Consider the following 24,417-nt stretch of genomic DNA (forward strand, 5'->3'; position numbering starts at 1 on the left):
GATTGCGGTGGTGTTTTCTGGATGTGGGCGAAAGAGAAGGAGGTTGAGGAGAGGAGGGAGCGAGAGATAGATCTGAGCATATCTACTACCAACCAAATAAGATAAATCCCCTTTCAAATACCTAGTTCGCGATCGTATCGTACATACTTGCAAAGCTGCTTCGTAGTTATCACTTCTTGTCCTCATGGTTTTGTAGTCAGAAGTGCAGAAGTGGTAGAGACACAGATGAACGAAATCGCGAAGTTTTATTTCTACAGGAAGCACTCGATATGGGACTAGAAAAGAAGGGAAGAAAAGGAACGCAATGCCAAACCACCCCGTATATAATATTAGTACATACATAACTTACAACCTCAAGAGGTTATGGGCCAAACCACGCTTCTCATAATGCCATGATATCAATTCCGCTACTGCCCCGGGGCCGGCCCACCAGAATCAACCGCAGCATGCATGGAGGGAGAGAGAACCAACGCCATCATCCGCCCATGATATCATATAAACGTCCTTTAAGGAGTCCTCCCCAGAAGCCTCTGCCCGTTCCCACCAACGACAGAAGCCAATACTTTTTATTTGGACATGAATGGTTGCGTTCAGGGGCGACAGACAGCCTTGCCCTCCCTTGTCAAATGCGGCCAGGACACTGTCAACTCAAAGCCCCATTTTTGAGCTGGCAGGGGCCTAAACCGCGATTTTGATATCGGGCATGGCGGTCACGATCAAGCGTAGGTCGTGTCTGTTGCGGGACTTGTTTACCCTGGTGCCGTTCAAGTAACTGGCCAGCTAACTAAGCCTGCTGCAGGATTGCAGCGAATCTCTCTGCCACCTGGCATGACATTAGTATGCTGTGACATCTCATGGGAAGGGAAAGGGGAGTGTACCTCAGGAGCCGATTTCACAAAAGGCAGATCAAAGAACATGTATTTGTCGTTCTTGATCAATTCGATAACCGTGATCATCAGGCCCCAAGGTTGGGGCCAGAAGCCCACAACCCTCTCGAGAAGGACACGCACGATTTGCTGTCTGATCTCACCCTCCTCCGGGTCCGAGAGATCGTGGCCAAAGATGTCGAGCAGTGCCTGGCTGAAGTAGTGCGTGTACGAGTTCGCGAACCGCAATTCGTTGACCATACTGCTGATTAGGTAGTATCGTGTCTCCGGAGACAACTCGGTGACCAGCATGAACAGCGTCTTGATGTCCGAAGCGTCGGGCACAAAGGCTGAGTTGCCGTCGCCTTTCCCGGCCGACCGCTCGACAGCAAAAGCCCCAATGTACGCAGTCACCGAGTCAATAACTTTCAGGTTCGCGTTGATGGGGACATGGCCGTAGCCGGTTTGCTCCTCGTCGGCCTTGTTCATCGCATGGGTGATCTGGGCAATGGCATCCTCCGTGGGACCATTTCTAAGCGTCTGGTCCAGAATTTCCAGCAGGCCGATCTGTCGGAGATGCGCTGCCGGGTCTCTAGAGACGATGGGAGCAGCCCGGATCTCCGGCATCCGATCGATCTTAAGCCCCGGCTGCAACGGATCGGGCATCTTTGCCGCACTCTCCGGGGTCGCCACGAGGACGAGGTTGAGGAGCTGGGTGCAGTGTGGGGGGATGATCTCGCACAGCTGCAGATAGTTCGCGGCGAGGTATTCTGGGAAGTCGTGCTGGAGAATGACCAGCTGCTTGAGAGCGGCACGGTAAAGGTCTTTCGTGATGGGAGACACGTCGATGGGTTTAAGTTGCTCGCCGAGATACTCGAAAAGTTGTTTCAGAAGCCTTGTGTAGTGGCTCCAGCCAGCGTTGTCGGCCATTCTTAGTAGAGCGGGCATGAAGACGCGATGCTGAATAAGTGCGATCCAGCCATACACGAAACCCGGAAACAAGACCGGCCCAAGATCCTGGAAGCGCACCGCGAACCTGAAGAGGATCTCATTACGATCGACTTCGGTCAGGTCTTCCGAGACGGCACTAATATCGTGGAGCAGTGTCGAGAAGAAGCGGAAGAAGACCCTCTGGCTGAAATTCTCGCCGCGCTTGACGTGGTTGTGGTTCAGAACCAGGATTGACAGGGCGAGGACGGAATCAAGGAACGAGGCCCGAGATGAGTGGCCCTCCTCGCCATCCTCGTGGCTCTTCAGGAATATCGTGATCATCTTGACGAGGGCATCGATAGGCTGGTAGCCTTCGGCAATGCTGCCACCCGACTGGGCAACCAGCTCGAAGCGGTCCACGGACTTGTCAATAGCCTGGCGGGTGAAGACGAAGAAGTCGTCCTTGCTGGTCACCGCCCCCCTGGAATGCATCTGCTGGACGAAAATCATGGACGACTTGTCCGAGGCATTGGGGTTGTTGCAGAGGTGGACCCATTCCTCGAAGATGTAATCCATCTGGTCCTGCTGGATGCTGCTGCGCTCCTCGGGCGTCATGGTCGCCGGCAGCTCCGGAGGAGGCGCCAGGATCTTGGACTTCAATCGTTGGCCGCCAGGGACGTCGGGCTCGTCGGTGATCCAGGTCCATGCTTCCTCTAGGCTGCGGACGAAGTCGGCATAGAGCGCTAGGGGACTATCGTTCAGTAGCGTAAGGTCCATCAGCTGTTCGAGGAACTCGATGGACCCTTCTTTGCGCTGCTGTAGGGCCTTCGACATGGCCATGTCGATATTTCCCCAGTCGAGCAGATCCGTTGGCAGCAAGGCCGAGATAAGGGGGAGATGCAGAAACATGTTGCCGGGCTGCTGATGGAAGTGTGCACGGATCTTCTGGCTCGTCGCGACGCCAGCAATCTTCCGCAAGGCCTCGAGAACATGCACGAGGGTTTCCAGGACCAAGCTATCATCGACCTGGCCGAACAGAAGGTGCGAGATCTGTTCGGCTGCATACATGACGAACTCCTCCGACGTCTGGTGTGTCTTGATGATCAGCTGAACCAGGGCGTCGATGATGTCCAAGATGGGGTGAGGCCGGGGTAGGTTGGCGAAGTGGTCTTCCCGACACTCGGTAGCTACACGCTGCAGCTCGTGCAGGAGCTTAGAGACCCTGTCCGCGAGGGCTCTCGCCTCCATCTGGTTGAGCCCGGCTGGGCGGCTTGCCACCCCACCACTATGAGCCTGCGGGTATTGTTGCACCTGGGCATTTAGGAGGGGCAACGAAGGCGTCTCCGCTGGTGTCGGAATGCTCGGAACGGAGCTGTACTGATCCTGTAGAACCTCGTTCGCCAGGGACCGTGTCGTTTCCGAGGTGGATGAAACATGCTGCGACGGAGTCGCCGCCGTTGCCGTAGCACGCGGCTGACGAGCGAAGTCCTCGTAAATGGCCATCTGCTCCGCGTTGAGGCCGCCCAGATTTGGCGATAGTTTGTAGGGGTTCGGAATGGTCCAGGCCCAACGGCTCAAGCCCGGGTCAACGTAAGGCTCCGTCGGTCGTTGCAGGCGATGGCGACGGCGGGCTTCCATCTCGCCCTCGATCATTTCCTCAATCTCGGGCACTGCACGTTCCTCTGCCGACTTCTCGATGACGCTCGACGCAAGATCGAGGTTAGAATTGACACACATTATGATGATGCCTTCCGGCAGACCCTGGGGCAGCTCGTTGGCGAGGTTGCGCATGTAGTTCGTGAAGTTAGCACGAAGGGGCTCCTTGGAAGTCACCAATGCCAGGCTGCCCGCAGTGGACTTCACCATGTTGATGGCCGAGGTTCGCACGCGGTTCTCGTCGGGCTCGGTCGCAAAGTCCTTGTGGATCATCTGCTGCGTAGAGATCGCCGCGATCGTGACAGACCGGTCCACGACAGGCTGGATGATATCCTGCAGAGCTCGTGTGAGGGCTGACCGGACAATCTCGTGGAGTCGAGCCGCGCTGACAACCTCTGTTGGGGGGATCTGCAGACTGGGGCCCAAATCCGGGATCGAGGGCACGACTGCGTGCGGCGCGAGCGCATTCGCAACTCCCGGTCCCATCCCGTTCAACGACAGGCTCTCAAAGGCGTCCAAAGTCTCCTGGCCAACAATCTCGCCAGCTTCCTCGGCAGGGACCCTGTTCAATATCTCCCCAGACGGCTCGATACCCTTGTGATCGAGGCTGAGTCCCTTGCACAGAACCTCGATCTCAAACTTCAGATTCAGCTTGAGCTCGGCGTTGTGATAGAGCTCGATCAAGAGGTGTATGATGTCCATTAGCCAGGGGTTTGGCGGTCGGAAGACATTGGACGTAGCCCCCTGGATGAGCACCTTGCAGACGAACGGAATCACCACGATCAAGCGTTTCGTGTCGTGGGCTTCAATGAGAAGCTGTTTGAACGCGATGTTCTTCTGTCTGATCGGCTTGTCTCTCGCCAGGGTCAACAAGCCAAGCCAGCCGCCCAGGTTCTTGAGGTGAGTCCGTTCCATTGAATTTGCCATGGTGACCTCCGAGTTGAGCATTCGCTGGACGCTGATATAGGTCTGCCTCAGGACCTCGGAAAACAGGGACCTGTCGTCGAACTGCTTGATTAGCTCGAGATAGACGTGGTGGTAATTGGGCTGCATCTTGGCGCGTTCCTCGACGAGGTGGCTTGAGAACCACTGCTGATGCTGCTCCCCCATCATCTCGCGCAGTTCCCTGAACATGGCCTGCAGGGTCGTGTCTGTGAGGTTATTGAGGACAAACTGGATCTTCCCTTGCGCGTCGCTGCTAGGATCCTCAAACCCAAGACTGAGCGGAGGCGGGTCGACGTTGATGGACGCGAAAGGCAGCGCATGTGGCTTGGAACCACCAGCAGAATCCTCCAGGTTGCCGTTGGTCAAGAGGTCGTTACCTATCATAGCAGGGCCGTGCCCCAAGCTCCCGGACCCATTCCTTGACCGCGCCAACTCTTCCTCGTGGTCGCGAACCACATCTTCAGCCTTCTTCCAAGCCTCTGTTCCTTGCAGGCCGGGTATCTGAAGGAGCTGTTTGCAAAACCCGGGCCATTCACGAAGGCGAGAGAACAGCTGCATGAGCGCCTGGAGACCGAACTTGTACATGGATTCATCCGGGCTGTGATCTCGTACCGCCTCCAGGATCATGCCGAGGCCGATCTGCAACGGAAGGTCAGAGATGAGTTTGTGGGATATTATCCCGCCAAACAGGACCGCCGTGGTCGCGAGGGCCTCGAGGGGATAGTCGACGTAGTGGTTGTACTCGTCGAAGAGGCCGTGAATCATGCAAGCAAAGACGTCCTGGTCCAGCGGATCCCGGGAGTGCTTGTACCGCTCGAGCACCTCGACCACGTTGCGAACCTGGATTTCGTCGCCGTACATCCTTTTGTAGTGCTCTTCCATCTTGACATTGGCGGCTGATGGGAGGACATTTCCGTCTTTGCCGTTGGCATCGATGATTTCGTCATAGCCTTCACCATAGTTGATGAGCCTGGGGTAGACGGTTATGCAGTGGCGTTGAAGGAGGATGAGCTCGGGGACCGGAGTTTTTGGCAGGAACTCCTCCAATATTTGGAGGAGCGCCGAGACCGTCCGCACCTGCAGGGTCGTGCTCGTCTTGACGCCGGCATCTTGGGAGCGCTGGTATGCCAGCTCCAGATTTGCCTTGATCATGAGGAACTGTAACAGGGACCGTGCTATCTCGGTGCCCCGATCGGTGTTCCTTCGCGCCCACTGTTGCAGGTCGAGGAACCCTTCCGCATGTGCCAGCGCCGTGAGATCCAGACCGAAGCCGTTTGGCAGATAGACCAGTTCGTCTAACCAGTCGTGCTTGACAGCATGCTCGAAGATGAGGGGCAAATCGATCGGCTTGACGGCGTGGGCATCGATCAGCCTCTGCTTTACCCATTCCTTGTCCTTCCTCCAGAGGCTGTCGAGAACGAAGTCGTACTCGGGCGAGCGCTTGTAGAGGAAGTTCTCGAAGAGAGAGTTGAGCGTGTCCACGGCCATCGCAGGCCAGGGCTTGGGGACGCCGAATGCCGAGACCACGAATATGTCGAGATTAGGAACCACCACTTCCTGAAACAATCGCTTGGCTTCGATGCTCTGAGAGGCGTGCACCGAGTGAAGCGCCACATTGAAGACGGCCGAGAGAGCCGCCACCGAAACCAGGGGGTGTTTTACCGCGTAGGCAGCCCTTTGACGAACTTCGGCCGGGGATTGGACGTAGGTATCGATAGTAAAGGTAGGGGCCAGTCCTGGGATAGTGCTCGCATCCAGCTGGTCCGGAAGCAAGGATGCGAAGGCGCAGATGAACGAGAGCTGAGTCTCGGGGTTGTCCCATTCCCGTCCCCACAGACGCTGGATATCAAAGCCCACGCTGTCATCTTGCGCGATCGGCAGGAGCGCGTTGTAGAGGCGCAAGAACTGGTTCGAAGATATGCGGGCATCGCGTTGGTCGAAATAGGACACAACATGCTGCCACCTGAAACTGTCCGGAAGAACATGTCTGAGCCCGGCCACAAGAACCGAGGGGTTGTGAGGCGGCGTTTGGCTGATGGTGGTATAGGTGAGCGCAACAGCGACCTGCTCCTCGCTCAGCTGGATGCTGCTGGGCCGGTTCTTCAGGTGGCCGGTACACGTGTCCTCGTCGGTTGTAAAGTCCTGGCCCGTCCTGTGGATATAAAGAGCCAGGGCATTGGGGGGCTTGTCCCCAAGGACGCGCATGAGGTCGAGGGCAGCTAGCACCTGGGAAGGCGGCGCCCGGTCCGACTGGGCGTAACGATCTTGCACGTTGTGTCTGAGCTCAGACTTGGCAGCAGCATTGAAGTTCGGCGGATGCAGTTGGATGAAGCGATCGACGATCTCGGCAACAAAGTCGGCGGAGAGGTCGGCATGGTCGCCATCCGCTCGTCGAAGGATGTTGACGAAGGTGGGGAAGTTTGTTGAGAGAATGGCATCCGCTGCGATACGGAGGTCAGCATTTCCCGGCTTGGATACCAGTAGAGCCCAACGAGAAGAGGAAGGAAGCAGAATAGAAGAATATCGGGAATGATTAGAGGGTGCCATACCTTTAGCCTTCAAGTCTGAGCGCGACCCAAGCTTGAAGGCCAGGGCCAATATCGTTTTCTCTAGAGCATCGAGCTTGAAATGCTCCATGAATGTTGAAAGATCAAAGTCCCGAAAGATGTCTTCGGTGCCCGTCTCGACTGACTCGGCAATCATCCTAGCTTGGGCTATCTCGCGTGAAAGCTTCCGCATCTCGGCAACGAGGAGGTGGTAGTTCCCCGGATTCGCTACCGGCCGGTTGAGGCCCGGAAATATTTGAGGGGCATTTCCGGCAACCAGCCGCGAGAAGTATTTGGAGAAGACTTCCATGCCGTTGTCATGGATGAGCTATATGAGGGGGAAGGCATCGGGTTAGCGCACCATGAGCGACAGGGTGGACACGCGGGCACGGAATGAATTGGATGATTTGGAAGGGTAGGTGGTTGGGTTGAGTTGGTGACTGGCTGGCTGAGTCGACGGTTTGTCCATTACTCACCTTTCTCAATTGCTCGGTGTGTAATTCCCACTTGCTGGGGTCGTCCTTGTCCTCTTTGATGGTGCTGAGGAGCAGGTAGACCTGGGCGACAACAATCTTGGTGAGGGAGCTCGTCCCAGTGGGGCTGCTGGTACTGGGGCTGGCACCAGCACTCAGCGCACCAGCTTGCGACGGATGCGGAGAGTGGGTGATTCCCGACTGGGCGATCTGGGCGGTTGGGATTGGCGAGAAGGTTCCCGATCTGGATTGGGGGACCATGGAGTTGGTAATGTCCTGTCGGGGGGCCGGGAAGAGGGAAGTTGATGTTGCTTTCCCCTAGCGGAGAGAGCGACTTCCTCCTTCTGTCAAGGGCGCGAAAGAAGCGGACTGCAGGTCTGGAGGAGCAGGGCAGGAAGGAGGGACAGTTTTCGGGAGAATCTGACGGTCAAAGGCGCACCAAGATTAGGATGATGGGTGATGTCGAAGGGGGCCGAACGTTAAGGTTTGGGTGGTATGCGTGATCTTGACCGTGGAGGTGTGCTTTTTTCGACGTGTGAGGTTGATGGTAAAATTGGGGCCTTGTCTTTCTGGTCAGGACCAAGCAGAAATGGGACTGCCACCTGACTGGTCAGTGCTTCACCCAGGGAAGCTCCTCAGGCTTGTTGTTGCTTGCAAGGCTCTAGCCTCTCGCATGGGGCGGCATGGCCGCCTGGATGCCTGGAATGTGGGGCAGTAACTTTAAGGGGCACGTGTTTTGCACAGTCTCCTCCCATCCACGGATCTCTTCACACTCATCACTTCCATTGTTTTCTCCATCTGTTGAATCATACATGTAGGTAGGTATTGAGTTGTGTACGCGTATCACAGCGGGGGCCCTATCGGCAGGCCAGTGATGATCTCTCCGTCTTTCGGCAATCCGGTCGGAAAATCAGTCTATGTATATACTTTTGCCATCTCGATTAGGTCTACGGCGAAGTTTCAGGGTGCAGTGTTATCCTCAGGCGATTGCTAATAACCCCAAGAGAAGTTTGGAAAGCGCCCTTTGAGTCTTCAAGCTTTGAAATTCAGGGACTGTCCCTTTGGACCTGCAAAGTTTCAGGAGAAGGTCCGGTTCAGATTCTAAGTGACGAAAAACGATCCCGAGACGTTTTCCAACGGACATCTGGGGCTTTATCCGCTGCGTCCCAATTAATGCACATCTGGGGACGTCGCCAACGTAGTTCTCCCCTCGTGGGAGCAATCGTCAATACCGTACCTAGTTGACTACTTTAGACTTGTCGTTGCAGAGAAAAATAACACCGCCCAACTAGCGATAATTGTAAGAAGCCCACCACGCAATTTGTCCAAAGGGACATCGGTAATAGCCAGCCCCTTTTCTGACCCCTCCTCTACTTAGTCCGCCAGCTTGGCCTGGTCGGGACCGCGGTCTCCCCTAAGGTCTTCATGTTCAGAGGAGGGATCCGGTACTCCGAGTTCCTCTGCCTCCTAACGTCGGCCCAGAAGTCGTAGCTTCTATCCTGCTTCTTGCGCTCCCTCAGCTCGCTCTGTTCCCTCTCCTCCTTCCGCCGCCTGGCTTGCCTGTCCGCCACGCCGGATGGAAGCAGCCCCGTCGCCCACGCCCCTGTGCCGCGCGCCGCGCCGCTCACGACTCGGAATCCGGCCCGGAACCACACCTGCACGTGCGAGCTGAAGGCGGCGATCAGTGACGACGCGATGAGGAAGAAGGAGAGCGGGAGCGAGATGGCGCCGATGAAGCCGAGGGTCGGTAGCTGCGCGTCCCACTCCACCGTGTTCATGCCGAAGAGGCCCGTGAAGAAGCTCAAGGGCAGGAAGATGACGGTGAAGATGGTGAAGATCATGACCGCGAGGTTCTGGCTCGACGCGAGCTCCGTCTGGATCCGGGACCAGCGCATGTCTTGCACCTGTGCTTGGCGCTGGGCCATCTCTAGGAGTTTCTCGTACTGCGGAGGAGAAGGTGTGGTCAGCCGCCTGGTGTCGCTGGAGCCTAGACATAAAAGTAGATATAGAACTCGAACTCACGTCTTTCCTCGTAGTGTCAACCCGCTTTAACATCTCCGTCGTCTGCTGTTTGTATTCATCCAGCCGAGAGAGAGCCTGGTCGAGATAGGCCTGCCCGTTTTGAGTGACTGCGTTGAGCTCCACGCCCATATATATCGCCTTCATTGACCTGATCGTGACCTCCTGAGTCTCAAATAGGCGGTAGAGAGTGGTCAGCTCGTCTTCCATGTCGCGCAGCTCGAGCAACGCTGACGTGTTCTCGCGGTTCTCCCGCTCGGCTTTCTGAAGCTCTCGCCTGTAGCGTTTCTTGATGGAAGCGGGCTTGTTTCCTTCGGGGTCGTCGAGATCGGGTTCTCCAACAATCTCCCTGAAGGTCTGCATGCGGAATTGCTTCAACGATGAAGTCATCCTTTCCGTCTATAGGAGGAGGGGGTGAGCAAGGAGCGCGGAACATAGTCGGGATGCTGACCACTTACCAACATGCCGATAGCTTCCTCAAAGATGCGGAATAATTCCAGGTCGGGATGAGAACTCCTGTCGAGCAGCACTGTGACGGCGTGGAGGACAGTGAAGGCGGCTAGGTCAAGAGCATTCTCGGTTCTCCCAGTAAGATCACCGTTGAGCTCATTATAGACCGAGTTGCGAAGGTCTGCCTGCTGGAACAGCGTGCCTTCTTTTGGAGAGGACTCTCGCTTGGGGAAGAATGTCGCCAACGTCGCTATCAATCAATGGTTCAGCAAAAATCTTGGGGACCGATTTGGTCTGCGAGGAATTCGAGCCCTTACTCGTATCAATGGCCCATAGCCAGAGCTGGTCAACCATGAGCACATTGCCATCCTTGACTTCCTCTGCGACATCCAACTCCGATTCTGAACCGGAGCTTGACTCGCTGCTGCTGTCCTCTTTATTCATCACCTCACTCATGATAGTAGATAGGCGGTGTGTCCGAGGACGAAACGACAGATTAGTGCTCGCGCGCCCATTTAGCTTTGGTAATCCCTTGGCCAGCCTTTGCGCCGGCTCCTTTTTCGTAAGCTTGTACAGCATCTGGTCGTCATCACGCGAGTATGTGTCTTGAAGCGACGGGTATCCAAACTGATCCAGAGTCCTTCGACAATTCAGGGGAGGATCGAAGCCAAGATACTGCCAGATTACGCGCAGCTCCAAGGACTCGAGATCAGCAATGTCTTTCGGGACGGGCCTGGCTCTGCCGTGGTTCATGCGTCTCTTGATAATGGCCCGGCGCCTGATCATGTTGGCATACGTGTCGAAGTGAAGATAAGGGAGGTAAAGATAGAGGTAATTAAGACTATTCCGCGGCGAGGACCTTCCACTATAGCTTGGTGACGGTTGTGGAGACATAGCTAAGGATCATCAATACTCTGGTATACCTTTTGCGAAAAGGGGACGGAAATCTATTGGGGACCGTAGACTCACTAGAATCTGCAGAGATGAAGCTACACGCGGGCTTGACGAAGGACGGCTGAGACCGAGAGTGCCGCCCTTGGACGTGTCTCGACACCCAGTTCTCGTTGTTGAACAGTCTGGCAAAACTCTGGTCATGTGTCTCAGAGAGCTTGTTGAAGATGTCCTGCCGGTGTTGTTAGTCTTGGAATGTTGGAGGCTACGATGGAGGCTCGATCGCTCGTACCTTTACCCAGAGCGGATTTGTGAATGGTACATGTATCCACATGAACTTTCTTAACGATGGAACAGGCCTCGAGAAGCCGGCAATGGAGTCCCCACGTGCCGAGGCTGTACTCTCCCTGGTCACAGTTACTGGATCCGAGTGCATCCTCCTATGGCCGCTGCCGGCAACGTCTCCCCTTGCAGTTGCCTCACTTTCAGACATTGTGCTTGTGGTGTCATCACTGCTCTCCCGAACCAACGGGATATTAAAATCCGGAGTTCCTAGGGCCGGGACGGTCAGGTTGTGGATGCGCCTCATTATTGAAGCCGGCATTGAGCTGGACCCTCCGTCGGCCATCGACGGGCGCCTCGAGGGACCGGTGACGACAATACCTGGCGAGGCTGAAGGTTCCAGGCTGTGCGTCGAACTCCCGGACTGGCCATTATTAAACATCCTTTGCACGTTTGACCAGATGCCCAAGCTACTGCTGCCCCCGTCGTTGCCAACATGTCTACGCGGCAATGGTAGCGGATGCGAAGGCATACGTGACGGCACCTTGTTTAGTCTTTCTCCTAGGCAGCGTTCCGGTCCTTTATGTAAGAACTCGTCAAGGTGAATCTTGGTAGAGTATAGTCGCATATCCGATACCATATTGGCGTCAGGATCTTCGTAGAAGCCAATGAGCTCGACCCTGACATGCTCTTTGAGTCGCAAAGGAGTGTGGATATACATGTCGCAGAGCCTCTCTGCCTTGGTAACAGCTGCGGAAAGCTTCTCGAGGTAGGACTTCATAGTTCTGGGATTCGCCACGCCGAATGAAGCGCAATTTGCGTGATCGCTGTCAACCGAAAAGACGCTTTCCTGCCTGACGCCGACCAGGCTGGACTTGATGGAAACTAGCGGCGCGCCGAATTCAACTTCACCTTTCGTCCCAGCTCCAGAGCCAGAAAGCTGGGAGTCGATCGTCTCATACACCGTCCAGATTCGAAGTTCGCTGGCGATATCGACGAAGTCGTCATGAAGCTGGAGGAGTGATTGGTTGCCAAGACGGAGCTGGTCGGCGAGGGACTGGGGAAGCGGGCGTTCCAAATAGAGCAGGTTCTGGATACTGTCACTCATGTTCGGCATGGACATGTAACTCGACCCCCGGTGCGGCGTGCCTGGGGACAGTTAGCCAACATTCCTGGATATCTGCGATTGGTGGCTAGGCACCTACCGAAGAAGGTCACGCCGTGGCAGTTGTACAGAATTGGTCGGTATTCCTGCTCCCTGCTGGCCTCGACAAGAGCCTGCTTGACAACCAAGCCGCCAATACTGTGGGCAATGAAGAACAGTGGCCTCGAGGGATGCTGACAATGTGAGAAACCGAAATCGGCAGAGATGGGAGAAGCATGCTTACCAATCTCTCACGCAAGTCCCGAACGTGGCCTAAGAGGTCATGGGCGAGCGATGCTAGATCATCGCCTTCAGACAGTGCCCGGTGCTTGTACAGCAGGACCCTTGCAGTGCTGACCGATTTCCGAATGCCCTGCCTCACCCACACCTGTGACGCCATCGGGAGGTGTCGGTTGATGGCCGGAGAGAGGATGGCATCCCCGGCGAGCTCTGCGATTGTTGGATGCCTCTGGAGTTCGTTTCTGAGCGGAGTCCCAAAGTAGTCGTCGGGAAAAGGATCATCTCCAAGCCAAGGCTGCACCGGATCGGCACCAGGACAAGGAACTGCAACAATATCGACCTTGGTCTCATTGTATCCCGAGCCGCCTACGTCTCCGTCAATGTGAACAAATCCGGACTCCGGATCCGAGTGAGACAGACTGCCCCGTTGAGACTTGTCACTCTCACCACCTTCCGGTACTTCCCCCTCCGAAACTCTGACAGGACTCGGCCTCAAAAGCTGCGTATCATCAGAACTTGGCCTTAAAGATGGCCGCCCCAGGCCAGGGCCGTCGCCGTGACCTTCTGCCTGATGTGCCGGCTGCCCAGACGGGGCCGCAGCCTCGTCTGGTCGATCATGTCCTGCTCCCTCCATTTTGGATAAGCATAGCGGCCCAACAGGCGCCTTGTCCCACAGGCTACCAGTTCAGTCGCGCGAAGAGGATATCGAGTCGAACAACGTACACTCTAGCTAGTTGCCACGGCTCTGGCTCGCAAGACGCAGCGTTCCGTAGAGGGAAGAGACCAGGCAAGCCGTCAAGTTCGCGAAGACAAGATTCGAGGCTGACTTAATATTGCCGACCCCTGTCATTTGCTGCGCCGCTGACCACCAATTCGGTAGGGCTGCATACGGCGTGGTCATTTTGCGCTTCGTAGCCCAGAGTTGAGTGGTCCATTTTTGGCACTTGAGGGGGGTCAGCATCGGTCACACGCTGCTGCCTGTGTCACTGCCTCCGCCACTCAGTTTCTTTTGATCATTGCGGCCTTGCCAAATATCATTTAATCAGTCTTCCAGCCGCTTGAATTATCTGATTCCCACGGAGAAGAATAGGAATGAGTACCCTAGCTGAGTGGTAATTACGGACAGCAAGTATATTCCCAGAACCACTAGTTCCCCTGGAAGCCCCACCCTGGTCTTCTCGGGTCCAGCCGCCCTGGTCTATTTAGTGTAACTAATCAGAGCCCATCCTTCCATTAGCGTCCTGTTACTAGTCCCATTTGAGTTGCCGCCCTCATTGTGCAAACTCCAACCGTCGATACCCCTATCCAAGGCGATGTTATGACTTTGCCATCATCGCACGCCGTTCATATAGCTCAATATCTTACCTTCCAGAGCCTGACTGAGCTGATAACCATATTGCCAGAAAGTCTAGGCGAATCAGCAAAAAGGCGATGCCAACTTTGTCAGTCCATGATAGGCTTCAGGCCCAGCTGACCGCAGTACACATTCCTCGCCTGGAAGATTCGAGATCCCACAGCTGAGTACCTTTCTGTGACTATCGGCTTGTCTCTTGTCAGAAGCTCCATGCAGAAATAGTTCACAATCCCCTAATTTCGAAGTGGGGGAGATCCCGGCCTTGCTAGATAGCTAGGAATTTTTTGGCTTCTAATTCAGTTCCATCCTCACTTCCAGATCAAGGGTACAGAAAATTGTTAGACTTACATAACTGTTCACTCAGGGATCCGTTTGATAGGGTACTCAATCACATGGTCCTTTGAAGGCTTGACAATCTGGTTCATCCATGGATGATCTCACTTCCATGTCACCGGCTTAAGCCGCTTGTTGGAGTTATACAACTCACCTTGTGGCGCTCAGTCCTAGGCAGCCTGTTCCAGCCATGTCGGATTCACCCATCCCCGAGTGACTATCTGTATCAGAATCGAGGGAGCGGGATATTCCAGGGCTGCCCGTAGCTGAAATCTCCTCGGTGACGCCAATCCCAGTATCCAGACAGCATCTCAGCTCATCAACAGCACGGAGAATGACGTGATTTGAAGGATGGTATGTCTCTATTTGTCCCTCGAGGCCTATGGCCACTCCGTAGGATGGAGACAAAAGTGGTGGGCAACACATGATATACACAAGTGGCCTGTGGTGGAAGCCCTCGTTTACTAAACACCGAGGTTTAAAGCCACGCAAAAGAGCCTTGCAACTCCCTGGTCCAGAACCTATACCCGAAACAACGAGAATGACAGTGATCAAAATGAAATGTCAACCGTGAGGGGAAGCAGTGGCCTATGAGTTTCCTCTTCGCCAACCCCGGGTCGGCGTCTAATCTGATTTTTCCAGGACGAAGGCCTTGAACAAGATAGCCGGTAACATCCCGAGCTCGGCGCGAGTGTTATTGTAGTAGTTGTATTTGTTGGGGAACCCTGCTCTTTTCACGCGGGCGTCCGGTCTCGAGAGAGAGAAGTTCCCAACCCTGCTCGACGTACACCCGTCTAAGCAGCTACCGCAGCGTCATCCCTGCCATTCAGAAGATTCAGGAGACTATCGAGAGCACCTCCGCCAGCACCGCCTGCACCGCCGGCACCACCTGCACCGCCGGTAGCAGCGGCTCCACCGGCACCGCCGAGACCGCTGAGGTCGATGCCAAGGTTGTTCTCGAGTGTGGAGATGATGGAATCGAGGCCTCCACCACCTGCTGCCTGTCCGTTAGCGATTCCGGCATCCGTGGCCTGTGCGTTGGCGGCTCCGGCATCCGCAGCCTTTCCTTTGGCGGCTCCGGCACCCGCTGCCTGTCCTTTGGCGGCTCCGGCACCCGCTGCCTGTCCATTGGCGGCTTCAGTCTGAGCAGCCGCGTCGGCTGCGGCTGCGGCTGTGGCTGCGTCTCCGGCATTGGCGTTATTGTTGGCCTTGCCTTTCCCGTTGCCGTTCGCATTTCCCTGGTTGGCGGTGGCATTTGCGTTGGCGTTGGCCTTCCCGTTGCCCTGGTTGGCGTTGTTGGCGTTGGCATTTGCGTTGCCCTTCCCGTTGCCCGCGTTGGCGTTGCCCGCGTTGGCGTTGCCCTTCGCGTTGCCTTGGTTCGCGTTGCCTCCAGCGGCGTTGGTGTTGCCTGCAGCGGCATTGGCGTTGCCTGCAGCGGCGGCAGTCCCGTTCACGACACCAGCGTTATTTGCAGCGCCAGCTGCAGCGCACGCATTATTGACAGCTGCCGAGCTGGCGGCGGCGGCAGTATCGGTGGCGGCGGCAGTAGCAGCGGCGGCTGCGTTATCAGCGGCGGTCGCGTTACCAGCGACGGCTGTAGAGTTTCCGGCACCGGCGTTACCCGTGTTCCCGTCCTTGCGTCCGCGGGTGGCGAATCGGAAGCCGGCCCGAGGCTGGACAGGGGCCAGGCCGCCGACCGCGTGAGGAAGGGCAGCGACGTGGGAGGCTGAGACTGCCAGCAGCACGAGGATGGCTCCGAGGTTCTTCATTGTGGAGGATCGTTTGGCACCGCAAAGCGAGAAGAGGACTGATGATGGTTGAAAAGGAAGAAATAATAGAGTCCGAGGAGCACAGCTGCCTACCGCGAGTTAGCTGGTTCTTGGATCTGTATTCGAACCGGTGATGAGAGTTGCAAACCTCGTAAAGTAACAGACAATATATACCAGAGAACAGAATACAAAGACGGCCAAGAAGAAATGTTTTAGAGAAAAGCAAGAAGGATACCAAGACTGAGAACGGGAGGGCAGGTGGGTGAGAAGGGCGAAGACTTCTTCGGTTTATATCAACAGAACTGCGTGCTCCCGAGGCATCCCTCCTTCTGACTGTGGCAGTGTCTGCTCAGGGGAAGCGCATGGGCGGGGACTTGAGCAGAGCAGAGAGGGCGAACGATGTCAAACATGATGGCACACGTTGGCTGAAGGAGCGAGCACAGCTACCGGACAGTGATTCGAGGATCCGCAGAGCAGACCAACGGGTTGTTTGGTTCACATGGCGGCATTGATGTCGATCAGTGATCTCAGCGATCTAGGCTTGGCCCTTGGCAACGGTGGGAAAACAGCTTGGTCTGGGTCGGTCTAGAAACCAGGCACAGGAAGAGCAGTGATCTCCCAGGAGCTGATCATACGCGTTGTGCCTGAGAAAGCCTTGGTTAGAGTTATCTTTAGAAGGTTGACAGGGGTTGCAGGGGTTGCAGGGGTTGCAGGGGTGGGGGCGGAAGAAGAAACTTGTGGGTCAAACACCATCACGTCACTGGAGATTCACCTCTCTCTCACCTTGTTGCTCTACACATCGACTTTCTGGAAAATCCTGGTCGTTTGGTATTGCATTTGTCGTCTCACCCTGGTGCCCAATGACATTGAGCAAATACAGTGATCCCAGAGATCACTCCCAATTCTGGCAGGATTACGCGTATCCAGACGGGTCAACCCTGCTGTGATCGATTGGGCGGAACACATCTTCCCTGCTCCAGACAAGAGATGTTCCATCATTAAACCCAGCCACCATCAGTTCTGTGACCTTTTGAGTCACGAGCATTGCTGTTAGGTCTAGCACCTTGAGATCAGAAACACCGAAGCAACCATCATCCCAAACGTTTCCAACGCTCTACAATCCTGAATCTACCGCCGACAGAGCCTAGATTTACCTTAAACTACGACTGCCGAGGACAACCTTCCGAGTGGTGTGACGAAGGGGCGATCGAGATTTGCGCGGTAATCCCTCCATACCTGGAAACCCCCATGAGGTTGGTGGTTCCAAATCCACGTTGAGAGGACAATGCTTAAAGAACGAGGATACCTACCCATGTTGGCGGCTGTTGGCGGCCTCAAACCTGTGTACACCCAACCAACACCTACAACTAGAGCCAGGCACTTGAAGGCTCACCCTGCCTGACACATCGTCTGTCTGTTTGTCGAGGGCCGAGTGGATACATGTCTCACATGCCATCTTTATCAGCCCACCATCTGGACACAAGCGGAAGTATCCGCCCTCGACAGTGCGGTGTCTAGGAAAATGGTGGCACCAGTTTCTGCTGTCCTGAAGTTTTGAGTCTGCAATTAGACAACAGTGAACAGGGTCTAACAGCCTTCAGATGATATTATCACCCATGCAACGGGTCTTGTGTAGGGTTGGGAACCCGATCGTGTGCGACGGGGAGTTGGCGAGAACACGCGAACATATTCATTTCCGCCTCACTGTCGCTCTCCCAATTTCTGCGGCAGGATGTCCGGTCCTAGAGAGTGGATCGCCCACGCTCTTGACAGCGCAGTTCACCAGGCTGCCCAGCGCCGGCGTCGTTCATGACGCTGATTCCTCTCGGGTTCTGCTCCGTTGGCTAGCCCGGAGTGCCGACCATGATCGTACCGGAAGCGGAAGCGGCAGCAGAAGCGAGAGAACCGGAAGCCTCTAACAAGTAACAGCTGCGGGCGAATGACCGGTGCGGATGTCCGCCTACCGAGCCGAGGGTACTTCATTCTCCTCTTTTATGTCACCCCGATCCGTGAGGACCCCTAACTCCGAGCATGGTGGCTATCTTAGTCGAGAGTTCACATAGCCATTGGTGGATAGGACATCTTCGGTTGCTCAACCTCCGCCGCTTCCCTTGTTGCTTTACGATTTTGCTGGGGAAGGCCTCGATCTGAATTGAGATATGAGTGAGCGTCGAGAGTCGAGGGTCGAGGATAAGCAGGTTGGTAAGTGTGTTGCAGAGATCTCGAGGGACTTGGCCCAGCTGAATTCCAAGCCGCTATTTTGGAGATGAAAATAGGAACGGGACATTCAAATCAGACAGGCACCTGAATTCGTGCGGCTGCAGACGACTGAGGTGGACAAAAACCCCGCTCCCAACAAGACGCGCATATGCATCTTCTGCGATCAGACCTATGCGTACTAGACCAATGCCGGAGTATCCTGCAGCGGTTGAAGCTCGACCTCGTGGCCGGATAAATCGAATCAAGGGCACCTGCCAATCATGCTCAGCTTTCGCCCTCCCTCTGGCTAGTTCGTCAAAGCTCCCGCTACTGGGCCGACCTTCCGCCACACCCAGAGTCCAGGTGTTTCTGGATACATTGTTTCGATTTCCTGCTTAATGCCAGGATAGGAAATTCCATTAAGATTTATCAGCGCCCTGCATTTGACTGGCTACGGTTCCGCGGAAACCATCAACACACGACAGCTGGACGGAGCCATCTAGGCCGGGGGCCCGGCCTCACGCCTGGGCAAATCGAGTTAGCAGCCCAAGCGCGCAGCATGGCACGACAACATTGACCTTCGCCCGCCATCGCCCATCGTAAGCATCCCTTCTTTACCCCGCTGTTGTCTGCAGCGGGAAACGCCTGGAAGAGGACCCGGTCGCCGTCCAATCCCCTGTGCGGACCCGGGAGACTGCGGGGAAGAGATCTCATTCGGCGTTTTGCGCTTTCCCGTACCCACCTTGGAGCCTAGTATACGCATACTCAGGTACTTTTGCTCCGCAACCTAGTTGCCCGCCGAGAGCTAACGGGAGAGGAGCTCTGCAGGGCAAGTCCTGCAGGAAGGATGCCGCACCAAGATCTTGTTGACATGACCGTGACTCGATGTTCCCAACGTCATATTTATCTGAAAGATACTCCCTCTAATAAATCCATCGTCTACCTGATGGTGTACCTGTCTATACGTCGTATATGAGCTGTTCATCCAACCGACTGCCCTCCCTACTATCATATTCCGTGCTATATTGCTCCCGTCCCTGTCATTGACGTCCACTGCCTAAATTGCACCGTCCTTGAATAAACAAATGGATCGCTCCAAACGGTCCCTATTGGTTTCATCACCCGTGGCAACTAAGCCCGACTCCCCCAGGTTGAGGAGGAAGCTCCAGAAGGGCGGCGCGAGGCAGCGCAACCTGAGCAAGCGGCCCGGATCAGGCGCGTCCAATGAAGCGTCGGCGGACGATAAATCGCACAATGCCAACAAACAGTCCCTGCCGCTGCCCCCTGATCTCAGTGATTCAAAGTGGTCAGAGTACCTTCGGGGCAGGGAATACCTTTGCGTCCTTGACTCCTCGGTGCGATCTACCGAGTCCCTCGTCACGCCCAATAGCATAATTCCCGGCCTCACCCACCCCAACAACACCAAGCATGAGAAAGGGCGACCATCGATCGAGAAGCTCTGTTCTGCCTCCCCAACACCGTCGCGATCCTCGGAAATGAGGCGCCGTGCCAAGACGCCGGTATTCTCCATCGGACAGCTCGAGGCTGCTGCCTCAACGACGGGGCGCGCCGCATCCGGGCCGGACAAGACGTCGAGCGTCGAGCTCATCGCAGAGCAATACAGAGCGCTACTGGAGTCCCGCAACTCCATGTTTACCGACTGCCACTCCGAGCCGCCGCCCTCGCGGCAGGAGGACAGGGGCGAGCTCGAGATCAGGAGGCAGCACAGCTCGGACGACCTACAAGGGTCGGCGGCCCAGCTCCCACAACCCACCGCGGAGCCTCCCACCGGCTCCCCAACGTCGTCGGATGACGGGACGCTCGTCGCGTTCGAGGAGGAAACCGTGTACTTCAAGCCAGTGTCGTTCTCGCCCGAGCCGCTCTCCCCGATACACAACAACAACTACGAGCAACCGTTTGTCAGCCCCTCGTTTTCGCCCGAGAGCCTCAGCCTGCAGATCTGCGTCGACCTCCTGACCCGCGACCTGACCTCGGCCATCATCACCGACAGGCCCCGGAGGTGCGCCTCGGACTCGTCGGCGCTGCAGGTGTGGGTCATGATCGAGGCCTACGAGAGGCTGCGGGACCGGATCCTGGACTCGCGGCTGCGCTACGACGGCGAGGTCCAGAGCGTGGAGCTCATGTTCGACATGTGGTTGCGGGCGCTTTACGACATCCACGACTCGCTCACGGGAGAGGGACGGACGACCGAGGGTGAATATGAGGAGCTTGAGCTCTCGGCTGAGGAGCTGGATTAGAATTTGATGATACCAAAGATACCTGCTTTTCCTTTGTTGCGGGGACTCGGGCATTGGTTCTGGACGGTTGGCCGGGCTTCGGCCTGGGAAGATACCTCTTTACTGCTGGCGTTTTGTTGGTTGGGCATTGCTTTATATCAACTCTACTTCGAGCACTTCGATTCTCTCCTGTCACATTTTTTACCGTAACTATGTTTTGAGCTTTGAGGAGAAACACATGAATACGTTATGGGCCTGTTAGCTTTGTGTATTCCAGCGAACGTCATTCAGTAGGCTCCAAAGTATGGAATAGAGCCAAATATTGAAGAGCACTATCTTCCTCAAAACGACCGACGTCTCGTGTCAAGACTCTGAAAGACGACATCGTCTGCTCCCATTGCCTGGGCAATTTCAAACCGATGCTTATTCTCCAACGCAATGAACTCCCGCGGGGAGGCGAGGTCGATGCCATAGATATGATCATAGCTCACGGGGCGAGCACAGCTGGCGAAGAACACCTTTCAGTATCCGGCCTCGCAAGCCATTGCAACGATATCATCCCCTGTACGATACTATCGTCCACCAACTAGATGCAAAAGTTCTAGAAATGAGGTCAAAAAAAGTCAAAAAGAAAAACATACAACACCAGGGATTCGCTGGTCGTCACCGACCCAACTACTAGTCTGGCCCTCACTGGCTTATCTATGGGAGAGCGGACGGGATCCCGAGTTCTCCAGTGGGTATGGTCGTATGTATTAGCATTGTCCCCCAAACCTCCTTTTATATCCATAGTCTACTCGGTTAGGTATGTACAGATTCTGATGCAGCTTCATTCCCACCAAAACAGTGATAGCAAGATCACGTGACAGCATGTCATTTTCGCGGTCAGTTTTCCTCGACTTTCCAGAACCCCGCCTCTCCCCTGAAAGCCATGTCGACCAAAAGGCTGAACTTCGAACCAACAATTCCGAGTACAATCTCAGTGCAGTGAATAGTAACTTCCTTACAAGCGGCTTACCCGTCTCAAAAGTGACTGAAGGTAGCGAAGATGGAAGAGGATTTCGGGGCAGATCCCGACTTTCTCGCTGCCCTTGCGGCCTCGGATTCCCGCCAAGCATCTTCAAGTCGGCCCAGCCAGCCGACGCCACAGACCATACAACAGCCCAGACCTCAACGGCTTGATAGAGCTCCGCCCGCGAACACTTCTGGCACCAAGGTTGTGCAGCCAACCCCGCAGGCTTTGCCAGGGCGCACTTCGGGTTCGTCGATTCTGGTCTCGCCACGGCAGAAAGGCAATCCAGTCCTTGCCTGTCTACGCTCCCTTCCCTGGGAATACAGCGACATCCTAGCTGACTATGGCCTGGGGCTGACTACCTGTGCCCTCTTCTTAAGGTGAGATCCCTATACATCTCCGCCCGCGAAATAGCCATGCGGCGCGAACGCCTCTTTTTGACCCACCGACGGCAGTCTCAAATATCACCGGCTTCACCCGGAATACATCTACACTCGTATACGGAACCTCCAGGGGAAATACAACCTGCGTATCTTGCTCACCATGGTGGATATACCGAATCACGAAGACTCGCTCCGCGAGCTGGCCAAGACGTCCCTCGTGAACAACGTGACAGTCATTCTATGCTGGTCGGCCGCCGAGGCGGCTCGGTATCTGGAGCTGTACAAGTCGTACGAACACGCCAATTTCTCGGCGATCAAGGGCCAGCAAGCAACGGGCTACGCCGAGAAGCTCGTCGAGTTCGTCACGATCCCTCGCAGCGTCAACAAGGCTGACGCAGTCGCCCTTGTCAGCACCTTTGGCAGTTTGAGGAATGCCATCAACGCCGACCCCGAACAAGTCGCCGTTATTAGCGGATGGGGGGAGAGGAAGGTGAAGAGCTGGTGCAAGGTGGTAGAGGCGCCCTTCCGAGTCAAGAAGGCAGCACGAAGGCGGGTCGAGAGGGCCGCGGACGACGGCTGGGGCCCGGCGTCGTCGGCGCGGCCGCGGACTACTGTCTTGGACCAGGCGGTGCCCATCGGTAGGGTGCCGTTGCGGGAAATGGCTGGGAGGTCAGCTCCCCGAGGCTCTGGCAATGCGGAACAGGTGGTGGGGCTGGGGGCGCAACGGAAAGGGCCGACTCCGCAGCATCGATCTGAGGATGCCGATGATGCCGATGAGGATGCGATGATTGCTGCCGCGATTGAAGCGTCCAAGAAAACTGATAGCCAGCTCAGTGACGGGGTGGCAGCAGCCCTAGCCAGGTTAAGGGAAAACGGATGAGGATTCTGCTCCTGCTGATTTACGACTCGACCCCGCCCCCGCAATGGGGCCTGCATCGGCGATGTAATGCTGACGCCGTGGAAAACGGTGGATATGCTCGTCAAGGTGTAACTGCCTGGGTCGATCAACCGGGTCTCCAAGATATCGATCGATTGCCTGCCTATTCGGCCAGGCGAAGACCATGGGACATATATGTAACAATGCCTGGTCCCATGCTTTGCAACACGTTCAGCGAGGGTTGCGGGGTCTGATCATCCGCGATCGAAGGTTGTCAGTCGGGTCCAGGGGCATGGTTTCTGTTGTCTCGGCACAGGTTTTTCGCCGAATGTCACAAGCTTAAGTTGTCTGCAACCTTCCGCATATCGTAGGGATCAGAGAAGCAACGCTTTGGGCGGGGACTTGAAGCTTGTGTACGATCCATCGCATCCATGATCCATCCAGTGTCAAGGCTTGGCGGAGGAGTCCGAAGTTGGGGTCGGATGGAGGGGTCATTTTAGCAAGGCGTTGGCCCTCTAATAATAATCTGGATGAGAAGCTCGACTTTATCCATTTAGTATTCCTCATGCGTCCGCAATCTCTCGGGACTCAGTCCACGGTCCACGGCATCAGCATGCCCAAAATGGGCACCACAGTGCCGTGCGAAGAGAAGTTCGGTTTTGTTGCTCATCTTGTCGCGATGCGTTGTTGGTGAAAAAAGGAGTTAAAATGTGCTGGAGAGGCACATCACAATTACAATTACAACTTCGGCCCTTTTACCCCCCTTGCCGTTCCTGTTAGCGACTGACAGGTCGATGACTCGATGCTAGCTAGCCAATTCCAGTGAGGCCAAAGACTATCACTCCAGTCTCCATGTCGCGTAGTGCCAAGTGGCCTGCATCGGACTGGACCTGCATCTCAGGTGGATGGATCATGGAAGCTCGTTCGTCGTGCTGCGCGTGATAGTGTGGCCCACCATTGTTATCACAGGTCCTGTCGTGCATCTTCAGCTTGTGACCAAGGGCCTTCTCCCTTTTAGTGGAAGGAAAATGGCTAATCTAATGAGGCGCATTGTATTATAACGCCGTGTACTCCGTGCGGAGTGCGATATCTTCTCATACGAGCGTTTCCCTTACTTTCCATCCGTCTTGGTTAGGTACTTGTACAATACATACCTAACTTAACTCCCCCGCCCAGCCCGGTTCACTATAACAACGAAGACTTGGAGGAGCCTGCAAGCTTCTAGGCCAATAACAACTGGCACTCTGATTCTAAGCACAATTCCATTAACTAGCTCCTATGTTCAATTTTGTGTTTTATGCTACCTTTTCCCACCCTTTCCCGTATATAAACCGGGTGTCGTCTAGGCTCGGGCTTGGTTGGGAGTTTTGGTGAGAGGACATTCATTAGGCAGGCCCCCCCTTTAGGCAGGTCTCGGGGGAAATACCCAATCACGGGGGCTCGACTTGCCAGCGCACGGCACGCGAGAGGCTCTCATGGGCCTGAAAGTCTGGAAACGGGGGGTCTCGCGAGATCGGCAGTGGGCCGAGTCTAGTGCTCATCTGGTTTTAATATACTTTGACGGGATGCAGGTACGCCCTCTGCCAAAATAGAAATTGAACGACATATTTTGTATTGATTCCCTTGCCGGCCACTAGGTTAATATCCCCATACCAGGATTTTGTCTCTGGTGCTCGGGGGAGGGACTTTGGGGGGGGGGGGGGGGGGGGGGGGGGGTCGGATATAAATTAAAAAATAACCGCCAACCCCCAAACAACCAACACGGGGCCCAACGACTTGTCATTTATGCCATGGATCATATGTTTTTTGTA

General features: G+C 55.5%; 5 protein-coding genes across 5 annotated transcripts; 2 read left to right on the forward strand and 3 right to left on the reverse strand.

The window, feature by feature from the left end:
* Positions 1-764: 764 nt before the first annotated feature.
* On the reverse strand, positions 765-7,677 carry QBC33DRAFT_444439 (CCR4-Not complex component, Not1-domain-containing protein; the record flags this gene model as incomplete). The annotated part of the gene is made up of 3 exons (XM_060424275.1): positions 765-6,838; positions 6,947-7,271; positions 7,420-7,677. 3 exons carry the CDS (start codon positions 7,675-7,677, stop codon positions 765-767), a joined length of 6,657 nt encoding a protein of 2,218 aa, XP_060287964.1.
* A 996-nt stretch (positions 7,678-8,673) lies between these two features.
* QBC33DRAFT_165364 (protein SERAC1) lies at positions 8,674-13,551 on the reverse strand. Its single transcript, XM_060422271.1, has 8 exons — positions 12,447-13,551; positions 12,264-12,396; positions 11,069-12,207; positions 10,855-11,008; positions 10,203-10,781; positions 9,894-10,135; positions 9,439-9,834; positions 8,674-9,359 (listed from the first exon to the last, which is right to left on the reverse strand). Exons 1-8 carry the CDS (start codon positions 13,074-13,076, stop codon positions 8,787-8,789), a joined length of 3,846 nt encoding a protein of 1,281 aa, XP_060287965.1. The 5' UTR covers positions 13,077-13,551; the 3' UTR covers positions 8,674-8,786.
* A 1,372-nt stretch (positions 13,552-14,923) lies between these two features.
* QBC33DRAFT_554919 (uncharacterized protein) lies at positions 14,924-15,898 on the reverse strand (the record flags this gene model as incomplete). Its single annotated transcript, XM_060429569.1, has 1 exon — positions 14,924-15,898. The coding sequence occupies one exon, from the start codon at positions 15,896-15,898 to the stop codon at positions 14,924-14,926; it is 975 nt and encodes a 324-aa protein (XP_060287966.1).
* Positions 15,899-18,996: 3,098 nt separating this feature from the next.
* QBC33DRAFT_165383 (uncharacterized protein) lies at positions 18,997-20,486 on the forward strand. Its single transcript, XM_060422273.1, has one exon. The coding sequence runs from the start codon at positions 19,183-19,185 to the stop codon at positions 20,353-20,355; it is 1,173 nt and encodes a 390-aa protein (XP_060287967.1). The 5' UTR covers positions 18,997-19,182; the 3' UTR covers positions 20,356-20,486.
* An 805-nt stretch (positions 20,487-21,291) lies between these two features.
* On the forward strand, positions 21,292-22,777 carry QBC33DRAFT_165397 (restriction endonuclease type II-like protein). Its single transcript, XM_060422274.1, has 2 exons — positions 21,292-21,726; positions 21,802-22,777. Exons 1-2 carry the CDS (start codon positions 21,383-21,385, stop codon positions 22,607-22,609), a joined length of 1,152 nt encoding a protein of 383 aa, XP_060287968.1. The 5' UTR covers positions 21,292-21,382; the 3' UTR covers positions 22,610-22,777.
* The last annotated feature ends 1,640 nt before the right edge of the window (positions 22,778-24,417 follow it).

This window comes from Phialemonium atrogriseum (assembly GCF_030411735.1).
Source record: "Phialemonium atrogriseum strain 8032-3 unplaced genomic scaffold QBC33scaffold_2, whole genome shotgun sequence".
Lineage (NCBI taxonomy): Eukaryota > Fungi > Ascomycota > Sordariomycetes > Cephalothecales > Cephalothecaceae > Phialemonium > Phialemonium atrogriseum.